The 23,527-nt window shown below is 42.4% G+C and overlaps 3 protein-coding genes across 15 annotated transcripts; all 3 read right to left on the minus strand.

The window, feature by feature from the left end:
* Nucleotides 1-305: 305 nt before the first annotated feature.
* On the minus strand, nucleotides 306-12,205 carry LOC129587678 (tyrosine-protein phosphatase 10D-like). 5 transcript variants are annotated; one of them, XM_055481564.1, is made up of 26 exons: nucleotides 11,220-12,205; nucleotides 9,195-9,360; nucleotides 8,480-8,720; nucleotides 7,771-8,061; nucleotides 7,430-7,699; nucleotides 7,004-7,282; nucleotides 6,838-6,931; nucleotides 6,530-6,609; nucleotides 6,391-6,465; nucleotides 5,996-6,295; nucleotides 5,485-5,757; nucleotides 4,578-5,108; nucleotides 4,455-4,520; nucleotides 4,131-4,352; nucleotides 3,830-4,038; nucleotides 3,465-3,714; nucleotides 3,207-3,396; nucleotides 3,067-3,151; nucleotides 2,699-2,866; nucleotides 2,596-2,632; nucleotides 2,440-2,537; nucleotides 2,245-2,370; nucleotides 1,779-1,927; nucleotides 1,570-1,705; nucleotides 1,376-1,481; nucleotides 306-777 (listed from the first exon to the last, which is right to left on the minus strand). In XM_055481564.1, exons 2-26 carry the CDS (start codon nucleotides 9,288-9,290, stop codon nucleotides 755-757), a joined length of 4,395 nt encoding a protein of 1,464 aa, XP_055337539.1. In that variant the 5' UTR covers nucleotides 9,291-9,360; nucleotides 11,220-12,205; the 3' UTR covers nucleotides 306-754. The 5 variants fall into 5 exon arrangements, with proteins under 5 accessions (XP_055337539.1, XP_055337503.1, XP_055337530.1 ...); XM_055481528.1 differs by having other exon boundaries at nucleotides 306-818; nucleotides 11,220-12,204; XM_055481555.1 differs by lacking the exon at nucleotides 11,220-12,205 and adding an exon at nucleotides 10,376-10,449 and having other exon boundaries at nucleotides 306-818.
* A 2,961-nt stretch (nucleotides 12,206-15,166) lies between these two features.
* Nucleotides 15,167-17,684, minus strand: LOC129587705 (beta-alanine transporter-like). Its single transcript, XM_055481575.1, has 3 exons — nucleotides 15,993-17,684; nucleotides 15,863-15,927; nucleotides 15,167-15,692 (listed from the first exon to the last, which is right to left on the minus strand). Exons 1-3 carry the CDS (start codon nucleotides 17,356-17,358, stop codon nucleotides 15,357-15,359), a joined length of 1,767 nt encoding a protein of 588 aa, XP_055337550.1. The 5' UTR covers nucleotides 17,359-17,684; the 3' UTR covers nucleotides 15,167-15,356.
* A 327-nt stretch (nucleotides 17,685-18,011) lies between these two features.
* LOC129588834 (protein FAM151A-like) lies at nucleotides 18,012-23,522 on the minus strand. Of its 9 annotated transcripts, none has more exons than XM_055483234.1 (12): nucleotides 23,336-23,521; nucleotides 22,222-22,389; nucleotides 21,896-21,946; nucleotides 21,555-21,600; nucleotides 21,341-21,467; nucleotides 20,380-20,407; nucleotides 20,142-20,229; nucleotides 19,775-20,010; nucleotides 19,336-19,631; nucleotides 18,733-19,030; nucleotides 18,502-18,578; nucleotides 18,012-18,428 (listed from the first exon to the last, which is right to left on the minus strand). In XM_055483234.1, exons 1-12 carry the CDS (start codon nucleotides 23,409-23,411, stop codon nucleotides 18,330-18,332), a joined length of 1,590 nt encoding a protein of 529 aa, XP_055339209.1. In that variant the 5' UTR covers nucleotides 23,412-23,521; the 3' UTR covers nucleotides 18,012-18,329. The 9 variants fall into 9 exon arrangements, 8 of the variants coding, with proteins under 8 accessions (XP_055339209.1, XP_055339216.1, XP_055339225.1 ...); XM_055483241.1 differs by having other exon boundaries at nucleotides 18,013-18,428; nucleotides 22,222-22,338; XM_055483250.1 differs by lacking the exon at nucleotides 23,336-23,521 and adding an exon at nucleotides 22,424-22,575 and having other exon boundaries at nucleotides 18,014-18,428; nucleotides 22,222-22,338.
* Nucleotides 23,523-23,527: the final 5 nt, after the last annotated feature.

Genomic DNA, 23,527 nt, shown 5'->3' on the forward strand with positions numbered 1-23,527 from the left:
GAACCTCATCGACAATATTACGTAAAGCCCGTGCATAAATCGCTTATGTAGAACCATTATCCAGTTGCCGAGCTCGTTTTTTTGTTATGTTTAATGCTCATAATCCAAAAAAACAATAATCAAAACCGCATGACGTCTAATGTCACTGCACGCTTGCAGGATCAGAGCCGCTAATCTTTCACAATAACATTGCCATTACAGCATTGCAACAGTCCAATCAGAATATTACCCTTCTTTGCAGTACTCCCAGCACGTCCATACAGTACCGCAGCTAAATTACATACATATTTTAGCACTGACTTGACCATAGTTGCTCTTTTTATTTCGTAGAACAATACCATTTCAGATGCAGTCGGCAACACTAGATTTGGTATCGTGCGAACGCTCAGTACAAAAAGTCAACAGTTATCACAGCATATTTAGCATCCATTGAATAATAATTATGGAAATCAAACTCACATTCGCGCTCATTAAGATAAAATTAACAACAACATTAGATACACGGATCCACACAACAGGCACACATTACAAATAATCAGAAAAAAGTAAACGTACCAAAATTGTAACAGCTCTTGCAGCTAACTTAGACGGAATCAATCAGCATCTCTCTGAAATAGCTATATTACTTATTTCTCTTAGCACGGAAATTTGAGCATTCTGTCAACGTGGCCAGTTTTCCGGACGCACTCGAGGAGATTCTAGAAAACCGAAAAGGACACTGGATCCATCCAGTAATCGGACGGTGTCATGTGTATCACAGATGTATTTCCGCTGCTTCTAAAATGGACCGGACTCAACAATACCTTCATCGTCGGATACTAAAATTCACAGACAAGACCAAACAAAGGTTAGCTTGCAAGCGCAACCCATGCAGACGCGGTGGCACAATACAATACAACAAACAGCAGGATATCATGATTATGAAAACATAAATGAACAAACAAAAAATTTAGCTAATTGAAAATTCAGAAGTACCCACGCATCCATTATCTAAATTAAACCAAAATTCATGAAAATTTTAGACACGTTATTTTAGAAAATCAAATACTTACATTACATCGACATCTCAAAACCACTTAATACGTATACTAACCCAAGCTAGCACCACTAGAGTAGTCTCAACTTCGCATATCCTTATTACTTCACGACAAAAAGCAATAAAAGTACTACGACCATCAGAAGAATATTGGGCACGTTCAGATGCTACACGCACCGACAATTTATTGCTTATTTCCAGTAAGAAAGCCATGCTTTTTCTCAGATTTTGTTGAGGATGCGATGCAAATAAAGGCTGGCAAAACGCACAGGAAACGGTTCGCCCAAACACCATGCAGCACTACCGGTAATAAAAAAGGTATACAAACAATTAACTTACCGTCGTAACAAGGATTCTCGTGCATGGCGGAACTCACAGTGCTCGCGTCATCTTCCCGATGCTCCAGGACACACAATAAACAGTGGTGAATACAGATATACTGTTGCTAAACAAAAACAACCAAAGCTCAGCATAGTTTACAAAAACGCATTGAGCATAACTATGTAGTAAATCATTGACCTCCTGTAACAAACCTCGGTTTGAACCATCCATACACGTTCTTTACGCATTTCAACAACCATTCCAAAAATATCAACGACATCTTGGGTCCGAATCTGCTGCAGCAACCGATCCAACGCTATGAACGTTCCTGACCGACCCACTCCGGCACTATCGAAGATAATGCGTCACAAGCGAAAAAGCACCTTCCCAATTAACAATAAGTAACAACGGTCGCGCATACCTGCAGTGCGCAATCACAGGCCGTGAATCCGTGGGAACGCGTTCCCGAAAGGCACGGACAAACTTGATTAAAGTTTGTGGCCGCTCAGGCACTCCGAAATCAGGCCAGGCAGTAAAATGGATATGTCGGACACTACGCGCCGGCTCGTTCTACAACAGCGACACCATCGGTTAACTGAAGTGCACGAAAATGTATCCATAGTTTCTTAAACAGGAAGGAGGACATTCGTACACAATCAGCATTCTAATTATATTTCACAACACATTATTTGTAAACAGACCAGCGAAAGGTCAATCAAACGATCTACAACACCGCAACACAAGACTCTAAAACCACTTTGTTTTGTAGTGATTTCGGAATGTTAAAGTGGAACGATCAGCTGTGGAGCCTGTGATGAAGCACGCTAGACAGCTCGAGTACAAATTATACTGCGTAAAATGTAGCACTTCCAAAAGTAACATCTCACATTCTTCGCAACACGAAATTCCCTCATGGTCCAGTCGGGAGTCTGCGATTCGTTCATTATTGTTACTTCCACATCCCCGTAAATGATAGGATCAGTATCATACGGCCAATAATGATCACATTTTTCCTGCAACAAATATCAAGCACTGAATCCATGAAATAACAAATTATTCATAACTCATAAGGTGGTGCATACTCGGCCCTTTTCGACGCAACGTGTTAGCATGACGATGGCACGGCAGTTTTGTTCCCATACCATCCGCCAGAAATCATCACGCGTACCCGGAAGTGGCCCTGACAACATTTAAGGTTAGGAAGAGGCTCTAATCAATTTTAATCATTTTATAGATACCTTGCGTAACGATGAACTCTCGTGGAGAATTATAACCCTGTAAAACAGCGTCGATATTTACTTCAATTTCATCAACACCATGGGAAATTCTCCGATCACGTACTGGCATATAATTGGCGTTAATATAATCCGTGCCTTCTTCATCGTCTGTTTCCAGCAGTTTCACTCGGGAGTGATCGTATGGAAGGATATTCGTAAAACGATTCTTGGCTCGATTAACCGGTAAATCGGCCGCTGCACACGACTGATCTCTTCCCACATGTTTCAGATCCTGAATAACAACAAACTCGTTCACCGTCATCATTACGACTAATTCTTCATCCATCTTCGTTTTCACGGTAAATTCTGGCGCTACACCATTTTAATGCTAACCCGTCTCATTACTACACGTTTTCAATATACACCGAACACAATCATAAAATAAGTAAATTAGTAAGAGTCACTTCTTAACTGCCTGAATTCAAATGGTACCTCGTATTCCTCGGAAAATCTAAAGTCTGAATCGGCAGACATCATTCGAACGTGCTCCGCAAACTCTCTAAGTTTTACCGGCCGTCTACAACGAAGAGCGTCAGTTATCAGAAATTGATCTTCTTATGTCCCATACTTACGACTTTTCAGGCAGACTTTCAGTTATGGAGATTTTGTCATCCGCTGTTTTAACCACGGCTTTTCGTGCTCGTTTCACAAAGGGTCCGAGATTATATTTTCGCATAAGGACCAGCAAAGCCGCAAAAAACACCAGGACAATTACAGGAACACAAACACCAATCGCAATCGCCAACGCACTGGAGCGGGAAGCTGCACCCAAATTTTAAAAAATTGAAACTATCCGGAAATCACAAAGATGAAAGAAAAACGGCACCAACCTTCTGTCATGATGGGTTCGGAATATTCAGTATCCGCATATAACAAATTATTTTCAGCAAGGCTGGTGAAGGCTCGCAGTTTAACATAGTATTTGGTGTTTTCTTTCAAAGGTCCATTGCAGTATACTTCGGGCGAATTCGAACAATCCCTCTCAGTACCGATTGTAACTCTTGCCTGGCCATTTTCTGGATTAATCACCACCGCATACGAATCATTCAGGTCATTAAAAGGATTAAACAAAGGAGTCGCCTGTAAAATGCATAAATAACATAACTGCAAACCAGTGATACCAAGGAACGGTTTAAAAAACCATCAACAAGCAAATTCAGCACGATAAACAGCACATAAACAAGATCTTTCGTACCTCATATGGCGGCCAGATCGCCATATTTTGTACATCGCGCCACGCAAGCGTACGATTTGAGTTCTGTAAGCGATCTTCAGCTACGATCACAGCGTACTTGACAACTTCCCCGTTTGTATCCATAAAAAATTCTTTGCTGAAATCCAGCGTTATTGTATCTTTCGAAACATCGGTTTTCACTGGACGCGAAGATCGGCGCGCGATGGGAGCTACAGAAACACGAATTATTCACCAATTCCCTCACTTAATGCCGAAAATAAATACGAGATCATCGTAAAAGCACACGGCAACAAAATCATACCAGCGATAGGCATGGTCATGGAGCCATCCTGAGCTGGCCCGATGCCAGCCGAGTTGACTGGTGCAATTCGGAAAAGATAGGTTTTCCCGGCATTTAGTGACAAAGAATGCGACAAATCTTTGCTCGGTGCAAGGTCTAATCGTATCCATTGTTCTCCTGTGCTGTTTTCCTTATATTCTAACACGTAACCCGTAATGATACCGTTGGGAGATTCTGGCGCACCTACGAAAACGAGAAATTGAAAATATATTCGGATAAATGCTACACAGTTTAACTGTTTTCCATGTTAACAGTCGTATTCTGTATTTTTCCTTCTACGCTTACTCCATTTTAAAGTAAGAACACTTGACCGTTGTGGAGTAAGCTGGAACGACTTCACAGGACCCGGTTCTACAAAGCATCCGAATATTCACATGAAATTTAGCGTAACATGATCCTTGTTCTTACTGTCTTCCAGTGTAGTGAAAAATCTTGTCAAAGATCCACTGCGTTCGGTGCCACTACGGGCCACCACGTATATTGAGTATACCGTAAAGGGCAACAAGCCTGTGAAGCTCCAGGACGTTTCGTTAGTAGAAACTGGCGCAGTATTGTTGTAGCCGATCTCGTAGTTCCCGATGACCCCAACGGGGGTTTCCCAAGTAAAATCAATACTACGGCTGGAAATCTTTGTAGCATTGAGAACGGTGACATTGTTAGGCTTGAGCTGCACCATCAGATACCGCTTATCACTCTGCACTTCCCCACGCTCTGACCATCCGAGAATTTTATAATTTGTCCCAGGAATGAGACCGGTAAATTCCACAACATGCATGTCTTCATCGTTCGGCAAAACATATTTAGGTGGAATTCCATCCGTAGCGATAACGAATCTTGTGAAGATGCTACGTTTTAATTTCCAACCGGCTTGGAACAAAAATTTGATGGAGGTTTGGGTAACCTCGGTAGGAGGTCGCGTAAAAATTACAGTCGGTGGCACTGCACAAAATAGAGAAATTAAAAAATAAGAGGCACTATGAAGTACTACATAATTTCCATAGTCCGTACTAACGAAAGGTCAGCTGGAAATCGTTAAAAAAGTGGAATTGTCCGTATGTTATAAGAATGCCTTACTTCAAGACGAGATTTTACATATGCGTGTAGATGTGGTTAATACTGAAATAATTTTTTACAGTATATCATGGAACAGCACAGAAAGCGCTTCGATCTTATTCAGCTATTCAGGTTTAGCCTCAGGTACTCCATGTCCTATGCGTCAGAGCAAAGACCACGTCACAGCGACATCAAATGACAAGCCCTTACAAGGGCTACTGTTGTCACGATACAACAGGGAGGCATTAGCCTATTAACTTACACGAATTGACAATGTGCGACACTTCTTCGCTGAGCAGGTCACAAGAAACAGCTGCCACACGGACTTCGTACGTCGCTCCCAAATAGTCAATGGCAATGGAGTAGTTGACAACCATCGAGTCATTGCGAATAGTGATTTCACGCACTGGCATATCTTTCACATCAAGGTTCAACAGTTTCACCCGGTAGTATTTTGTGGTATTAGACGGCCGTTGAAGTTGCAACATCAGCTTGACCGGCAGAGGTTGCACGATCGAGCTGGGTTTGAGTGGACCTGCAATAATACCCGTAAATGACATGCTTATCTGTGTTACGCGATCAAATTTATCAGTACAACCATTTACTGTACAGATAAGTATCAAGTACTAGAGTACCTACTGTTGTTGAGCAAAGTCATTACCTATAACAACCAACAACTTCGGAAAGAGATAATTATTACTTAATGGTCATTCAGTTCAGATGCTCTTAAACGTGCAGTAAACATGTATGGGGAACAAAGCGCATTTTCTTACGAGTGCAATACAGCGCAGCGGGAGTTTCCACACTGAAAACATCTTCCACAAAACTCTTCAATCGGAACGAATATTTTGTGCCTGTCTCTAATCCTGTCACGTTGAAGCTCGTAATGCTCGCGTTAGCAACGGTTATAATTTTCGGATCCGGTGGAGGCGTGATGGCTCCGGCATCGTCGCGTTGGTACAAAATCTGGTAGCCTTGAAAGCGAGTATTAAACGGCTTGGACCATTCCAACATGATGCTGTCCGTGGTCGTCAAGCTCTTGTTGGTAGAAATATCAATTGGAGGAAAAGGATCTGTCAAAATAGTCATTTGGGTTATGAGAAACTGATCTATTTGTCAGGCTGACCATCTTCAAGGTTAATTATAGTGCGAGAGTAAACAAACTTACAAGTCAATTTTTCAAAGGAGCGCACAACATTCAAACCATTCTGTAACAGCCTCGCGTAGATTAAATAATGCGTACCTGCAATACACAAATATTACCGTAATGATTGTTTACAATCAACAAACGACCACGTTCCACGCACCTCCAACCAAATCTCGGAAGTTAACGTGTTGACCAGTTGAAACATCTCCGTTCACAACCGAATTATCCTCAGAAGTTGCACTACAACGTATTCAGCAAAATACTGTGTTAACAATAACAAGCCTTAAGAATCCGCTGTACTAAAGTTCATAATAATACACATAACACAGCTGCCAAAAAAGACAAAGCCAAGTTTTTTCCGTTATTATTTCAACGACAGCTCAAGACTACTGGTAACACAAGAAAAAACTCAATAATTTTTGAAAACGATATTAAACGTCAAATCCGAAAATGAAATATTCAACTTACTTGGCCTCTAAAAATTTGACTGACCCATCCGCTGTCTCCATCACTATTTCCGGTCGATCAATCACTGCCGTTACGGATACAGATGCATCCGATACTATAGTGGTATCACAAGAAAAGCTTTATTTCAAGCTTGAAAACTTTTCGGTAATAATTACTGGCCGATTACCGGTATGAAAAATCCCCTGCACTCCTTTACTGTACAGTGGTAAATCATCTGTGTTCTTTATGAAACTCTCCACGACAATCATGTACGTTTCGTCAGGAAGGAGATTATCCACAGTTGCTCGACTGTCCACGGGATTATCCAGATTCAGTTCTGTGCCGTTTACTGTCACTCGATAGAACACGCCGGTTTTCGGCGCCACAGGGGGATCCCATCCGATGTGCAGAGATCGCGGTTCAGGAGAAGCCGAGATGTCACGCAACTTTGTCGGGGAAAGCGGTCCTACAAACCAATAAAAACCTAGTCACCCACTATTTCTGTAAATTCTAACAAGTGCATAGCTAATCGAAACCGACGAAACAGGCTACGGTTTTTAAAAGATTTCAAAATTGTACTATCCAGTCCCGGAACGTTTTCACCTTTACATACTTGTAGTGACATTTAGGAATGACGGACTACTGGAAGCATTGCCGTGAACTGATACGACTGCCAGCGTATAAACCGTTCCCGGGCTTAATTTACTGAATGTTGCTTTGAGAGGATCCTTGGGATTGACAAAAGAATCATTTGGCTGGATAGATGCTTGAATGGACACGAAGTAGGCGTCCACGACACCTTCTGCTGCATCCCACTGCACGCTGACGGAAGTTTCACTTATGGCCGAAGGAATTCGGCGAAATTTTGTGGGCGTGGCTGGAGCTGTGATACATCATGTCAAATAGAAACTATTCTTTCGCTCAAGAAGAGCAAAATCAAATAAAACGACTTACGTTGTACAAAACTAGTTCGAACTGGTTCCGATAAAGCGATGCCTCGATCATATGACGAAACGAGACTGCGAACTTCGACGGAATATTCTCCACCAGGATACAATGGCGCAATAGTGATTTTGGGGGCATCCCAGTCCAGTGGTTGACCCTCTGTTATGTTCCCCGACTGATCCCGGGAAAACAGTTGAATACGATATTTATCGACAGTGCCAGCCAGAGGTGGCTTCCAATACACTATAGTTTCATTTGGACCTGTGCTCTTCGCTTCCAGTTTAACCGGTGGATCGGGGCCTGCACACGATAGAAATTAATATTTAATACTAAGAAACGCAATATTAGGGCTACAATATACTCCGATCGAATAGTTTATGAAATGACTTGATTTCAAACATAGTCTAAAAATTAACCATTTCTTATCTTTTGTATTTTGCAGCTAAAGTTTCGCAAAACAGCTAACAAATCATAATAAAGCGCTTTACTGCAAGATCGCATACCCCTCGTGCAAACAATTAAACGCTACATTCCGCCAAATGCATGTCTAGTGCACACATGTTTCGGCAGATATCCACATCCGGCGGGTGAACGAGCACCCATACGCGCTTGTACAGAATGCATAGGTAGCATAATGCTTTTGTCACACTTTAAAAGCTTCTGAAAATATTCTTGTGCACTACCGTCTGAGCGGAAACTAGGACACTACAACACATACCGGACACAAAGGTCTGCGTTGGCATGGGCAGCTCGTTAATGAAGACGGTGACATTGTAGGCCGTTGTGGGTGCTACGTTCGGCAAAATCAACGGACTAGTATAATTCTGAGCTACCAAGACGATATGCTTTCGTTGATTTCCAAGTGGAGGCGAGAAAGTAAAGACATAAAAGTCGCTGGGGCTTGGACGAGGTAGCTCATCATCTCGGAATTCAATGGCAAGAGTGGCACCATGTGAAATCTGAAAACGATTGGCATCGCAGTTAGTCAAAAGAACAAGGCTGATTCATAGTTTTGATACAAATTCCCTGCTAACCGCTCCCCACAACCAAATTTTACTAGTATATTATAAAAGAAAACAGATATTTCGCTTACCATGCCCAGAGTTACAAAGCTTCTTCAAAAAATAATGTTAAAAATCTAAAGGATCACGAGACCTATACCTTTTACGCAATATTCCGCAACCAACTACTTTCGTTTATAATATTATTATTTGACTACGTGTCTGTCTTTTCCATGTGCATAAATATTTCTATATATTTAAGTTACTTCTCCGTAAAGGCCGAAATTTCACGGTATTCGAGAGCAAAATACAGATACAAAGTAGACCAATTATGCATAACACCGGATTCAAGACGGCTGTATGTTACTTAGCTTCAGCATATTTTGTAGTACGTCATATTTGCTTAATTTCAAAAATTTCGATTGTACTTACTTGAAAGAAACTGGCAAGTGTCCAAAGCAAGAATAACGCTGACGCCGAACAAGAACGCAACACATTTCTCCACACCGCGCACTGCGTTAAAGCCATGACCCAGGCCTGCAAGGGTCAGTGCCCATGACAATAAATAAATCCGAAGTTACGCCGAAAACACATCAACCTATAACAGCATATACGCTTAAGATAATGAAAAACTGAATATTACTTAGCATACACTGCAAGTGAAATACAGTGACCGAAATTACTACTTTTCCACCCGCCCAAAAATTTCGTGATTATACCAACATGCACGCACAGTCACGTTTGTCAAAACGAAAAACACAACTACGCAGCAGAAAATGTGCATTACTGCTTACGCGTAAGTAATCTGGTTGGGCCATATGCATGGCCTCACTAGGACATCGCACTGATTATATCGCGGTACGATGGATAACCGTGTGGAATTTGTTTCAATGAAATTACCAACGGTACTGGCAATGCGCTCCACAGCGAACGCATTCTGCAGCTAACACTGACAGTAAATTCTAATCAATCGTTTTAAAAACCTTGCAACAATGTCATTCCAAACACTCCAGATGCTCCAAATAACTGTAAAGGTTGTTGTAAAATAAGGCCATTATTTGTAAAAACGAAACGATCCGCTGATGCATTTCTGTCGTCCAAAAATAAGTCCAGTTTTAAGCTGCATCATAATAAAAGGTTCTATGTGGTCGTAACAGGATTAAATAAATCAAGCAAAAATAAGAACAGAACAGTTTAATATTAATAGCATGCCGCTATCGTGTTACCCTTAAAATTGTATGCACATTCGCATACATATTATAAGTAACATTTTAAGGCAAAGCTCTCTACGCACAGTGGCACACCCTACAGTTACAGTGTTACACATCCAGATATTGATATATAAACACATTCTTATGTATATTAATGTCAATCGACTTAATAAATCGTACTACATGGGATTGTATACGATACGTATAGATTATAGAACTATTTGGCAGGAATGGGCCCACCAAATCACAGACGAGTACGGCGATGTTCCCATGTATGACCGGAAACGCTATCAATTCGATAACAGCCTTATTACATGACACCGATGACAGCGAGTCCGCGACGAGTCGCCAACGACACAAAACATAGGTCCCTAGCCAAAATAAATATTTATTACTACATACTTAAGCGACATTTATGATTAAACAACATCTGCTGATAAACGCAAGGATAACCGGAAACGAAGGAGCCGCTTGAATGGTGCTGTCAGCAAATTCATCTGAGCTACTGTGTAACAGTCCGGTACATGTACGGTACTGTGTTTATACTTTATACACAGTTGGGAAAAAACTCACGTCTGTGTAGATAACGTCTACCGTTGGCAGCTTATCAGTCTAACATCTAAAGAACTATTCTGATCTATATATTCTGGTATACAAAATTTACCGGGCCAGCAAATTACGTAGCCAGCTACTACTAACATTTTTTCAATCGTCGGACAAAACGCAATATTAGTATATCTATATTTATATATTAAAGCAAAAGAAGTAGTCAGTGCTAGTCACTCGTTTCGGAAGAAAGCAGCCTCATGGTTAGAAAGCCTCATCTGCGCTTCAAGATAAACAAGGGGTACAGACGTACTACACAAAATGTTTAAAGAAAAATAAGTACTGCATGTATACCAGGCAACAGTGAACAATAAAAATTATTAAAACACAATGTCAAGCGTGAACAAAAAGACGTTTATAATTTGTTAATTTGTCGCTACCACATTGCGTCCAACCAGAGCCACTTATGTTCCAGTACGACCGATAAGACCACTGCCAGTGTCAGAACAAAACCATCAAGATAAGATAAGTAAACTGGCACGTCGAGATGGTCACCGACTCAACAAAATTTCATTGGGAATTATAAACACAAACAGACAGAGATAAACAATAAAATGCTGCAAGCTGGGCAAAACTGCGTTTACTTTATTAGGGTTATGGCTTATTAATGAGTTTATTCTTATGAATTCAATCTAGTTACCTCACATATTGTTCGTGCACAGCATCATAAGGATGTAACAACCGTCAGGAAAATGGAAGTTAAATCCACCACCACGGCAAACTATCCTGAATCCTGGTTATGCCATTAAACTACTCTGATAAAATACGATTATCCAGACAGATTTGAAATACAAAGGCGTAAAGGTAAAAATTCAGGTTTGCTTGGAGCACACAGGAACAGCGATAATTACAAAATCATAACGATACACGCAAAAAATAATATTGGTACTTCGCAGTTGGCACCAACAGAATCAACTCGAACTTGGAACTCACAATCAGTGTTCTTGCTTCAGCATGCAGGACAGTGCAGGTACTGGTGAATGGTGATTAGTCTGTCGCGATCTTGCTATGTTAAACACAGACAGACAAGCAGCCGACAGGTGCAATACTTTATTCGTATTTTACCATTAGTCGTAGACTTGAAGCGTGTGTGTGAGGGCAGACTCGGCAGAGTCGTCTTATGGTTTGTGAATACTCAAGCCATAAGTACTCTTTTCTGATCTCCTGAATTCAGATCTCTTTCTCCGTCGAACGCTTTATTAAAGGGACGACAATGACGAACCCTCTTCAATGCCCAAAGTGCCTGAAAGTCCTTTCCAGTGCATTGTATCTGTCGAAACACCTTGAGACCCAACCGAAAGAATGCGCCAAAGCAGAACAACGTCAGCTGCGTTCTCAAGCGCCCCCACCAAGCGCCTCGACTAATAATCAGCAGCGCACCGTACCAACTGATCTCCCATCCCGCCTGGCGGGATTACGCGAAACAGTCCATCTTCCCGATCACATCCCGAAGAGCACCCGCATTATAGTGGCCGAAGCGTTACTGCAAACGCTGGAGAAAGTTACGGACAATAACTCCACTGAAGCTTGGACTGATCTCCTTGTCTTCAGTTACGCAACCCTTGGGCAACCAAAAGCAGCGCCAAGCCAAAGACCACGCCTGTCATACCCCAATATCATCCGTCAGAACATCCAAAACCATGGTCCTCCCGAATCAATACAGGGTCCTTCGACGGACCGCGCTCCTCGTGCAGCTGAACCAGACGCTCCTGTACAGCTCCGCAAGCGAGTCAGCCGCAAGCTTCAGGACGGCAATGTCAGCGGTGCTGTACGGCAGCTAACCACCGAAGAAACGGTTCTGCCCGCGACGCCAGAGACCTTCGCTGCGTTGAAGGAGAAGCACCCTTCAAACCCTCCGATACGTCACCCGCCTCCGGGACCCGCAACCCCGATAGCCCTCGATATTACTGCTGCAGAAATTGCAGAAGCAGTTCGTGCCTTCCCAAATGGATCGGCAGCAGGCCCTGATGGATTACGACCGCAGTATCTGAAGGAGCTGATCAGTCTGAAACACCATGAACTGGGTAAAAAGTTATGTGAATCACTGGCTGCCGTTGCGAACATAATGTTGAAGGGGGCGGTACCCCAGGACATTACCCCGATGCTGTATGGTGCAAACTTGTTTGCATTCAAGAAGAAAGATAATGGGATTCGCCCCATTGCAGTGGGAACAAGCCTGCGGCGTGTGTTTTGCCGCATTGTGACTTTCAGGTTACGACATTTGAATAAAGAGTTGCAGCCAATTCAGCTGGGTTTCGCAACGAAAGGGGGCGTGGAGGCCGCTGTCCATGCCGCACGCAGTTTTATCGAAGACGCTGCAATTCTGAACAAGCCACAGGTTTTCCTTAAACTAGATGTCAAGAACGCCTTCAATTCGCTTGACCGAAACTACATACTTAAATCTGCCGAAGAGTTCATGCCGGAGTACTATAAGTTTGTGTGGCAGTGCTACGCTGAACCATCAATACTGTTACACGGCATGTACAGTGTATCTTCACAGGCGGGCATCCAGCAAGGAGACCCTCTAGGCCCGCTACTGTACTGCCTTGCAACTATTGGACCCCACAAACGCCTGAAGTCGAAGCTGAAAGAGTGTTTTCTTGACGATGATGCGCTCGGCGGAGACCCTGAAGATGTCTTTGACGATCTCTGCTCACTGCAGGAGGCGCTACGAGTGCGCGGGCTAGCGCTTAATATAGCAAAATGCGAGCTGATGGTTATCGGAGGCTCCGAGGAAGAACGCCAAACCGTGTACGACGCGTTTCTTCATGCGTACCCAGACCTGCTTTGTCCCCAGCTGAAGGATCTGCATTACCTCGGTGCGCCACTCCACGATGATGCGGTTGCAGGCGCACTCGTCAGTGCTACGGAGGTAATCGCCCGAATGACGGAGCGGCTAAATCTTATACCGGCCCACCAGGCTCTGTACTTGTTAAGATGCAGCATGGGCACAGTAAAGCTGATCTATAAACTGCGCGCCAGCCGATGCTACCAGCAGAAAGCCCTGTTAAAAGCATTTGACGATATCATTCGGCAAAGCTTGACTAGCATTACCAATGTCAACATTACTGAAGACATATGGATGCAGGCATCTCTCCCGATAATAGAAGGTGGTCTCGGAATTCGAAGCGTCGAAAAGCTTGCCCTTCCGGCCTTTCTGGCCTCTGCTTATTCGGTGGCTCCATTAACATCGGAAATTATCGAGTTCCAACCACAGATCTACTGTCGTGATGCTGCTGCAGAATGGCAAGAAGTAACCCAACAAGACCTCCCACACCATGACGCGCGACCGGTCCAGAAGGTATGGGACAATCCTATTGTCCAAAACACCGTTGAACGATTACGAACGGCAGCTGGGAACGACATCTCCGAACAGGCAAGATTGAACGGTGTTAGCACGAAAGAAAACGGCGCATGGTTGGTGCGCTTCCGGCTGCCTCCCTTGGCAACCTCCTTACAGACTCAGCAGTACGAATCGCCGCTGGTTTACGGCTTGGAGCACCGATCATCACCCCACACCGCTGTGTATGCGGTGAGTGGGCGGATGCCCGCGGTTACCACGGCTTAAGCTGCAAGAAAAGCCGCGGACGAATCCCTACGCATAAATGCCTGAACGCCATTGTGAAGCGCAGCCTCGCATCGGCCGGCTTTGAAAGCGAACTAGAGCCACAAGGTATCTTCCCTACAGACAGCAAGCGCCCAGACGGCGTTACCTTGACACCATGGGAGAGAGGACGGATGTTGGCATGGGACGCAACGTGCGTCAATACAATGGCCATATCGCACATCGTCGCGACATCCGCACGAGCGGGAGCAGCAGCAGCACAGGCCGAGCAGGGCAAGATCGAGAAATATCGCGATATCGGCCAGGACTACCTATTCCGTGCTCTGGGCTTTGAGACGCTCGGACCACCCGGACCGGAAGCTGTCCGAACAATAACGGAATTCGGACAGAAAATACGTCAGGAAACCGGCGAAAAACGAGCCACGGAATATCTTCGCCAACGGATCAGTATCGAAATACAGCGAGGAAATGCTGCATCGATCATGGGGACGGCGCCGATGGGAGCGAATTTAGACCAAATTTTCTCTGTGATTAGGCCGCCGCTGTCGATTGATGCTTGATGAGTGATAGTTTCCGAAGCTTTTGTTAAAAGTGCTCGTGTTGTAATTTGTAATAGAAATTATATATGAAGATAGCTTTTATACACCGGTTAATACCCGTATCTGGGCCACTTTGAGCAAAGCGGGTCCCGCCCAGCTATAGTCCATTTGCGACGACAATTTCACTTACAACTTTGTAGTAAAAATATTCTATATTTTCTACATTCGGGCTACTCGTATCCTTGCTCCTATAGTTGGGGTACAAAAAACATTTCCACTGGATAAAGCCTTCGCGCAGTGAACATTCGAAATATGTAGCCTTATCCACATACACCCCAGCCAGCTCGGACAATACGTGGGTAGTGCGGTGCATATAAATCACCACATTTTTGAAATTTTGTGCACGGTACATACATACTGTACTGGCACTATGATACTGCCAATTTGGATAAACTCGGATAAATACAACAGAAATTGCGCTTATTACAACAGCCGACATAAGTATGTACAATGAATAATACTGTATTATTGTACCACAGTTACAATATCGACACCGCTCGTGTTTTCGGCTGGAGAAAGATCTTGTACGTAAAGAATTAATACATCCAGCAAAGTATTTACCGTTTCAACGAAAAGTAAAAAATTACTTTAACAATAAAATTTGAGTGTATCTTTATACAGAAGTAGCTGTAGTTGGAAGTAAACCTCGTCTTTCTTTCTGTCCTCGCCTCTTTCTAATTTTGGCGTTGTGCAGCTGGACTGGATCATGCATACTTGCAGCCGGAATGGAATACTTTGTGGTCGGTAATCGAAAACTGAACACATCACCCCACGACATGTTTTTCCCTATGCGTTCTCCATCTTTTAATGTTTGTGGTAAATCTGTCGAAGCCGTTTCCGGCAAGAAAAGTGCAAAGAATCCGGCAACTACACACAGACCACCGAATACGGCCAGAGGGAGAATGACGTAACTGTATCCCAAATGCACGATAAAAGGCGCCAAGCATCCCTGAAATAAACACAGGTAATTCAAACAGGCAGAGCACAGCATTGCATTGTTGTGAACTGCAAAACGTCACATGATGCAGTGTAGTGCATGCTTTAATATTGCTAATTTATATTTTATGTGCTCGAAACTTGTAAGTTTCAGTAGATGATACAAGCTCTTAAAGCACGTACTGCAATGGAAGCAAGTAAGCTGGTGACGGAATGACCTTCGGCGCGAACTACCGTCGGGAAGATTTCTGTAAAGCATTTTCCGCGATTATTCGAATATGCACCCAAATAAAAGTGCCACGTTACGTATTACCATCTTCCAGTAATTCGCCGATCAGGAATGTCAGCGTAATAAAAAATTTGGTAGATAATGATAGTGCCATAATGGCCGCAGTGACGTCACCAGGCACGCCCACGGCGGAAATAGAAGAAGCTGCCGCGAGTCCCATTCCGATCACTAAGCAGAGGCGCCGTCCAAATTTATTACAAACGAACGTGGCAAAAATATATGGGGGTAGCTCAATTACAGCGGTAAGGAAGGAATTTAAATGGGGATCATCGCCAAATACTGGCGCATAATAATTCAGTCCCAGGAAAACTCCCAAATTACAAAAATTAATTAAAATTAAAATGAGCGTCTTCTTCCTGAGGTTGGGCGACCGGAACAAATCCGCCGCCGAATATTTTTGAGATTGCTCCTCGGATTCGATGTCCCGCAGCAATTTCGGCAACGCGACATCGAATTCCGGGGTGAGTTGTACGCCATTGACGCGGGCGATGTGCCTCAGCAATGCCTCCAGTTCGTCGTAACGACCTTTGGCCAATAACCATCTGGGCGATTCCGGATAGAAAAACCAAAGTCCAAAAATCAACAACATGGGACATGCCGTGACGAGCGCCAGCAAACGCCACGTTCGAATAAAATAGGCGATACCAATAACAATCACCACGCTCATCGTGTAACCGAACGAACAAACTGTGGATATCAGCACCCGCGTATCCCGTCCGGTAATCTCGATGCTCTGCATCAACGGAAGCGTATAGGAAAAAGACAACGTCGAACCCACCATAAATCGGCATACGCAATACAGTTCGAAGGTGTGAGAGAAGGAAGTTAAAACGGAAAATACTGACTGGAAGGCGATCATAATGAAATAGCCTTTCTTGCGTCCAAAATGATCCGCTAGAAACCCAAAGACCAATGGACCGAACACACCACCCATTGTTACCAGGGCTAAGGAAAGAGCTTGCAGAAGGCTTCGATCACATATTAATAAATACTCCGTAACGATGGTATCTTGGAAAACGGAACGATCAAACTCCCATCCGAACTGACATGGAACAGTTTTATGAGAAGACAAACTGCCATTAGTCAGTTCGCTTATGTCTGATAGCGACAATGCACTATAGTTGAGGTCGTACATGAAGCAGCGGCTGTGACCTTGCAGGGTCCCGTTGTGCTCATCCGGCGGCCAAAAGTGTTTGGTGGTAACGTTTACTGTGGCATTTTCCAGAGCGGGAATCTTACACCAGTAATCACCGGGAACAGCAGCAAAAAATACGGCATTATACGTCAAAAATCCACACGGAAACAAGGCCGCTTGAACCACCAGGAAAACAGTGAGTTTTTGATATTTCCCGAACGGACCAATCACATCCAAAATATCGTCGAAATCCATATTCGCGACCAGTACTTAAGGAGTTCAGGAGATCATTAGCAGGAGATCATTAGCCCAAGGCGGCCCAGCGCAGGCTTCGTCAAACAACATAGCTACGGCTACTGATATCCAGGTCGTGGCTGTACATTTGAAAACGCACTATGCGTTATTAATTGTTCCTGATATTGCTATCAAAGCAAGAAGATAAGCAATAATTCAGTTGTATAGTTATACTGTGGCATTCCAGAGAGTTGTGTTGGTCCTGTTTGCCTACCCAGCTGTGTTCTGGTAAAATTGTAGGTGTAATGAGCGGCAATTTGTGCTGATATTTGGAAAACAAATGCGTTGTTGATAAGCAAACGCAAAATGCCGACGGAAACGTAACTGTGCCCGAGGTACAATATCTTGTGATTGCGTAATAACACTTCCATACCATAATAAATTATGCCGACAAGTGCAGTACATGCACTGTATGTACTCTATTTACGTTAAAATTTTTGTAGCACCCATACTCACACTCGGACTAGTACTGTAGTTTATTTTTTCGGTGCATTAAAGCTGCACTAGACAAAACCCGACATAATCAACAATTCGTTTTCATAACTTAAGTAGATCAAAATTTATGAAATTAAAAAGCTCACATATCTTACTGATTCACACTTGCTGTTTTTCGTTATGCACTGAAGCGCGTTGTAATTAACTTGATAGCCTTCTCTTTTATTAGTGGCTTTTGCTAGTGGCTTTCATCATTATACGTTTTATTTATCCAGGTTTAAATTCCCATGCTAGATTTCGATCATAACCCTTAATGGGTTACCTGCCTGCCTTTACAATAAAAATAAACCTGAGTGCTGTTAAACCAATGAACCAAGATCCGTTCTTTAACTAAAAAAGAACATTAAGCATGTTTCCTGTGTGTATAATAAAAGATTAAATTAAGTATTCGTGTAACAGAATACCAAAGCAGTACAAATAACAACTTTTTCGGTTGTTCACATTTGTAGTATATTCTCAATCGCAGCAAAGCTTCCGGCGACTCCGTCGAAATGTATAGCAAGACCGCCATAATTGTTCGCAGATGTGGCGGAAACCTGGATTGAAGCGAGCAGTGGTCAAGTGCATTCGTAGATTTATCGGAACGTTTACAACCTATTCTGTGTTCACCTGTTCAACGCAGCAATTTAAGGGTGTATTCGATAAACTGCTTGCAACGCCGTCATTAATCTGCAGTCTGAAAGTTCCTGAAAATTTCATACAATCGTCAAAACTGTTACTGCAAACTTATGGCTATGTTCCTACAGGTCGCAATGGAAACGCACAAATATCTGTCAGTAATCTACATACAATACGTTGTAGACAGTTGCTGACACTGTGGGAATAGATTTTTGTACTAACGCGCGCAAGAACGGATGTCATCCACAGCAGTCACAGTTAAGATGTCGGAGGATTGTAGAGGCGGTACAGTGTAGGAAGTAATCTGGTTCCCAGTCCATTCTAATCTTGCGAGTTGCTTCAAGTTTGCATCTGAATCGTCCCAGTTTATAGCAAATGTTCCGGATTGAAGGGAGACCGAACCATCCACCGCTACCACCAAGCGCAGTGCATTTTTCACTCCCGGTGGCCAATTGGGAAGAACCGTAGTGAGTCGGTTGTTTGACGACAGGTTATCACCGAATGCAAACCTGAAAGTCACCTGTAAAAGTACTGTGTCAGAAATGTTATGTACTTCAATATCTAAAGTAAACCAACCCTAGAGTAAACCATTATTATCAATGTTTATGAGCAATAAACACTTCCGGCATTCGTTTTCCTTTTGTAAAAGATGTACTGTTCCAGCGCGCTGGTGCATATATAATAAGCCTCTGACGCTCAAAAAACGTAACGAGCAAAACAGTACTTAAACTCAAATATAACCTCAAAAATAATAATCAGAAAAAAAAGCAGAAACTGCTAACTGGTAAACAGCTGATGTTGAAGGGTTCAGCTGTTATACTGTACCTCGGATTTATCATTAATAATCAGCGATTTCTGACTGTTCACAAGTAGTCCATGGCCATTCAGCAAAAGGACACTATTGGTTCCCATATAAGAATATTGCGGCAAAGCGGTCATATAAAACTGTGTCAAAATGTCGTGCAACAAAGGCCGCTCAACTGCGCTATTCGGCAGAAAATCCTTTTTTCGGTCATGAAATTCCGCCATCATCCAGTCAAATAAATCATAGTACACCTTGTCAGCCGGAAATTGAGTCCGGAACAGCAACAAGTCGCTCACTCTGGTGTACTCAACGTCGGCTACAATCAGTGGCGTTAAATACTGCCAATACAGCTTTGCAAGGACCGATTGCCCCTCCACGTATGTATGTTGTAAGTATGCATAAAGTCATTAAAATGTCATCTGAAGCCGTGCACAACGCTGATATACTGGACTGGCTGACCTATGTTGGTCCATAACGTGAACGTCGGTTTCCGGCCGGGAATCAAATCCGCCAACCACCGCAACTGACGTACTGAATTTAAAGCGAAAACGGCGCGAATTGGGAATGTTACGGGCTGTGTCGAGTCAGGCTGTTGTCTGATGACATCCAGCATCTGCTTAACATGTTTCCACGAGTATTTGCCAACATCACAGCTTTGAGTTGGACAGTTTGTGACCCAACCAATACTAAGAACACTAATCAACAGAACCAATGTTAGCCGGAACGAATAAAAATGCGGCAACAGCAATTTCCATGATACAGAATACAGACTGTCCATCAATAAAATGGTGAAAATGCGGTGGATTACAAAGCAAAGGTCACTTGCCTTTGAGCAAATTTGTATGCAGCAACAAGAAACTGCTGTGCATTAACTCCGATCCCAGGAGCATTCACAGGACCAGCGCCAATAATATCTGCAGATACAGGCAGTAACCGACCAACTCCCACGTTATTTTATCGTTATAATTTAAGACCACATCTATAAGGAACTCCCGATAATACCAATAAAATCGCTTCTGGACGTTAGCAAAACACAGATACGTACATGGTACAGGTCACTTTACCAGCATTTAGCCACAACGGCACGCTGAGCTACAACAGAAAAATAAAAAAGCAGTTAGAAAAAAAGTTCACAAAGTACAGCTTGGATTCTTCTTACGCAAACCGAAGAAGTTTAAAATTCTAATCCAACATGCAAATACAGAAATGAAGCGGTGAACGATAGAGTTTATGTTCTGGATTGTATAATAAAAATCATGAAAAACACTCAACGTGTATATACCGCTATTACTGTAATAGATATACTTAAAACCGTACGTTATTAATAAATAAATAACCATACGTTTTCAGCCGTACGTTATTAGAAAAACATATGTTACGTTATTCATAAATATACTCACTTAAAATAATACTTCGAAGTCTTACAGTTCGTATATATGTTACGTTTCTTTAAACAAAAAGCTGCAATCGTAAAATCTATCTGTGCTTGCACCGTGTTTTCGTGGACTATAGGCATCCGTTACAACGCAATTGTTTTTCGACGCGCTGTTTTTGATATACGCAACCATATTTTTGACAAAATTTCGGACACCTTTTCAGGAATTTTTTTCCACACAGTCGATGATACTATAGGCTTATAGCCATGTCCGGCACGTTTTGGACAGGGCGGGCTTCACTTTTCTGATTGTCTTAACAAAGTGTGAAAATATTTCAAAGCCGGTCTTGCAAAATCTGAAAAATGTCCTAAGGTCAAGAAAATATGGGCGGATAGCGTGATAAAAAATAACCATTCTTCATTTTTGAAAGAGGATGGCAACAGTCATTTTCTAATATTAATGCAGCCTAAATCACGCTGGTTTTATGGTGTGTGATTGAAGATTTGTCTACGAACAAACAGCCCCTCATATTCATTTTCGCAGCGATGTTTTTAACTTAACCAAAAGTAACGTTCAGAGCTAATTAATATTAGCAAATTCTCTCCGCTTCTCCGTAAGAGCATGTGGTACTACTACTACGTGTACTTGCGTTATGGGAATGCCGTTGGAGAATGGCGACGGAAGGCGGGACCACATCAATTGACTTGAAATCCAGCTTTATCCCTTTCCTACCGTTTTCGATGACCAGCGAAATCCATTCTCCCAAAGTGATGTCACTGAAAAGTGGCAAATGTCACCGATGTTTTAATTGACTTCATACAAATATTAGCTTCCGAAAGAATGAGCCGCACGAATTGTTTAACCTGGGATCGTCCGACGAATGTGCCATAAAGGGAACCAACTCGCCATCTACAGAAAGCAGAAAGAAATGTATAACCAAATCTGTCAAAATACTGACTAGTGATTTGTTTTTGCTCATGCTGATAACTATGTCCCGTAAAACGTCGCAACATGCCAAGTGTTAACACAATAAGACGGAAGCAAACGTTTCGGTTGAAAACACCAAACGCACGCCATATGACGAAAAATCGGCAGAATTACTGCAGTCACGACCTTGTTTTTTAACATTCTTTACATGAATTTAGTTCGTAAGATCAAAATTGATAATTCAAAAATTATGTTTGGTCATTACGGTGATATTCACCTGATTCTCTTTGCAAACTCACGTCCGCTTCCAGCATTTGTACGCTAACGTCTGAAAATTCAACACAAATTAAAAAAAGGCAAAACTGGTATTCCAGTTTTAAGCAGGAAGAACCGAATATCGATGTTTCGTAAGAAAAGCCAGTTGTCCACTCCGCTTGTAATGTATAACACATAACACAGTATAAGCGATACAATATACAGAAATATTATATAATTCTGAAGTTGCATACGACACTCGCAAATTAAGCAATAGTACGATCTCCATAATTTATAAACCGTGCACTGTTTTTTACATAGTTAGTACCACAGTTATTATGTACTTACCATCCAATGCATTTTCCAAACGTCTCCGAGAATTCACCGCATGCGCCCATGTTATTTCCGAAGCATCATTTGGTTTGTTGAAGAAAGCCAAAGCGTCCATGTAGCTCTTATTTAAATCTGCAGGCACAAAGGTCCTGAGATGTTGAGGGGTTTGTTTTTCTCCGAGGACTTGAAAACAAAGCTAATATTAATAGTTTAATACCTGTCATCATAATACAGCAATAAAACTATATGTTTCCTTCTCCTAAAATGTTTATGCTGACAAGCAACATAGCATGCAGCAATGGAAGCTAAATTGGCAGGAGATGATTATTGAATAACTACTGATTACGATAAAAATTTGCAGTTATTAATTATCACTTTCACTCACGTTCCAGAATTTGAGGATATTTTATGACTTCTTACTCTGAGGTTGTGAGCAGCCACAATTTTTCCCAACAAATAATAAGCAGAATTTGCTACTTTTTGGTATAAAATTGAAAATTATTCCTAGTACTCGTATTACAAAGTATAAATTATTTCAGCTGATGTAGCGTAGCACAAATTTTGCAGCTGTGATTGCGGGATAGCTTTGCGCCGCTGACTTCACTCTGTACGGTATGTACGGTACCGTTATGTGACAGGAAACGTTCACTTGACTAATGCGACTGTCCCGTGTGGTAACAGTAATTTATAATTTTTAAATAGATACCTATGTACCTATCTCCAACAACAAACTAGTTGTTGGAGACCCAGAAGTTTTTGTGGATACCTATGTTGATTCTCACAAATCAGATAGAACAAACTTGCAGTTACAAACATGCAATCATGTCTTCCGGTCTCTATCGGAGCAAAACTTGTACAGAAGCGGAAATCTTCGGACAACAGAGAGAAGTTGACAACACTTCTGGGTCAGTTTTTGCCGCATCTAATATTACATAAGTAGTTTTCCACCTATATCCTAAATCGTTACATTTTTTGTTCTTTTACGTACTACGAAGGGAGCGAGAGGATGGTTCATGAATCGTTTAAGCCTTTACGGAAACATTTATGATGATTTATCAATATGTATTGCTACGTACACTCGCGGAGCTGAACCAGCGCATAACAGATGTCAAAACAATTAATTACCCACCCGGTCCCATGGCATTGTAAAGTGCTTCAGATCTTCCTGAAATAACCAAAATCACGACCACCCATATTAATGTCATGGTGCAATTAAACACCAACTTAGTGAAGTTACTAATCAAAATAATTATAACAACGAAAGAGTACCGGAAGTAAGCATGCTTCCCCGCTTTTCGTCTACAGTAAGCTTGTAAGTTCT

This window comes from Paramacrobiotus metropolitanus, unplaced genomic scaffold (genome assembly GCF_019649055.1).
Source record: "Paramacrobiotus metropolitanus isolate TYO unplaced genomic scaffold, Prichtersi_v1.0 Parri_scaffold0000002, whole genome shotgun sequence".
Classification (NCBI taxonomy): Eukaryota; Metazoa; Tardigrada; class Eutardigrada; order Parachela; family Macrobiotidae; genus Paramacrobiotus; species Paramacrobiotus metropolitanus.

Coding starts and splice junctions, on each gene's coding strand:
- LOC129587705 (XM_055481575.1), bottom strand. CDS start 17,358: ATGGATTTCGACGATATTTTGGATGTGATTGGTCCGTTCGGGAAATAT. Junction 15,928..15,992: donor CGGCGAATTACTGGAAGATG/GTAATACGTAAC, acceptor AATGCTTTACAG/AAATCTTCCCGACGGTAGTT. Junction 15,693..15,862: donor GCTTACTTGCTTCCATTGCA/GTACGTGCTTTA, acceptor TGTTTATTTCAG/GGATGCTTGGCGCCTTTTAT.
- LOC129588834 (XM_055483234.1), bottom strand. CDS start 23,411: ATGACATTAATATGGGTGGTCGTGATTTTGGTTATTTCAGGAAGATCT. Junction 21,601..21,895: donor GAGTTTGCAAAGAGAATCAG/GTGAATATCACC, acceptor TGCTTTCTGTAG/ATGGCGAGTTGGTTCCCTTT. Junction 19,031..19,335: donor TTATTAATGATAAATCCGAG/GTACAGTATAAC, acceptor GTACTTTTACAG/GTGACTTTCAGGTTTGCATT.
- LOC129587678 (XM_055481528.1), bottom strand. CDS start 9,290: ATGGCTTTAACGCAGTGCGCGGTGTGGAGAAATGTGTTGCGTTCTTGT. Junction 3,397..3,464: donor CGAACCCATCATGACAGAAG/GTTGGTGCCGTT, acceptor ATTTGGGTGCAG/CTTCCCGCTCCAGTGCGTTG. Junction 3,152..3,206: donor GAAAGTCTGCCTGAAAAGTC/GTAAGTATGGGA, acceptor TCTTCGTTGTAG/ACGGCCGGTAAAACTTAGAG.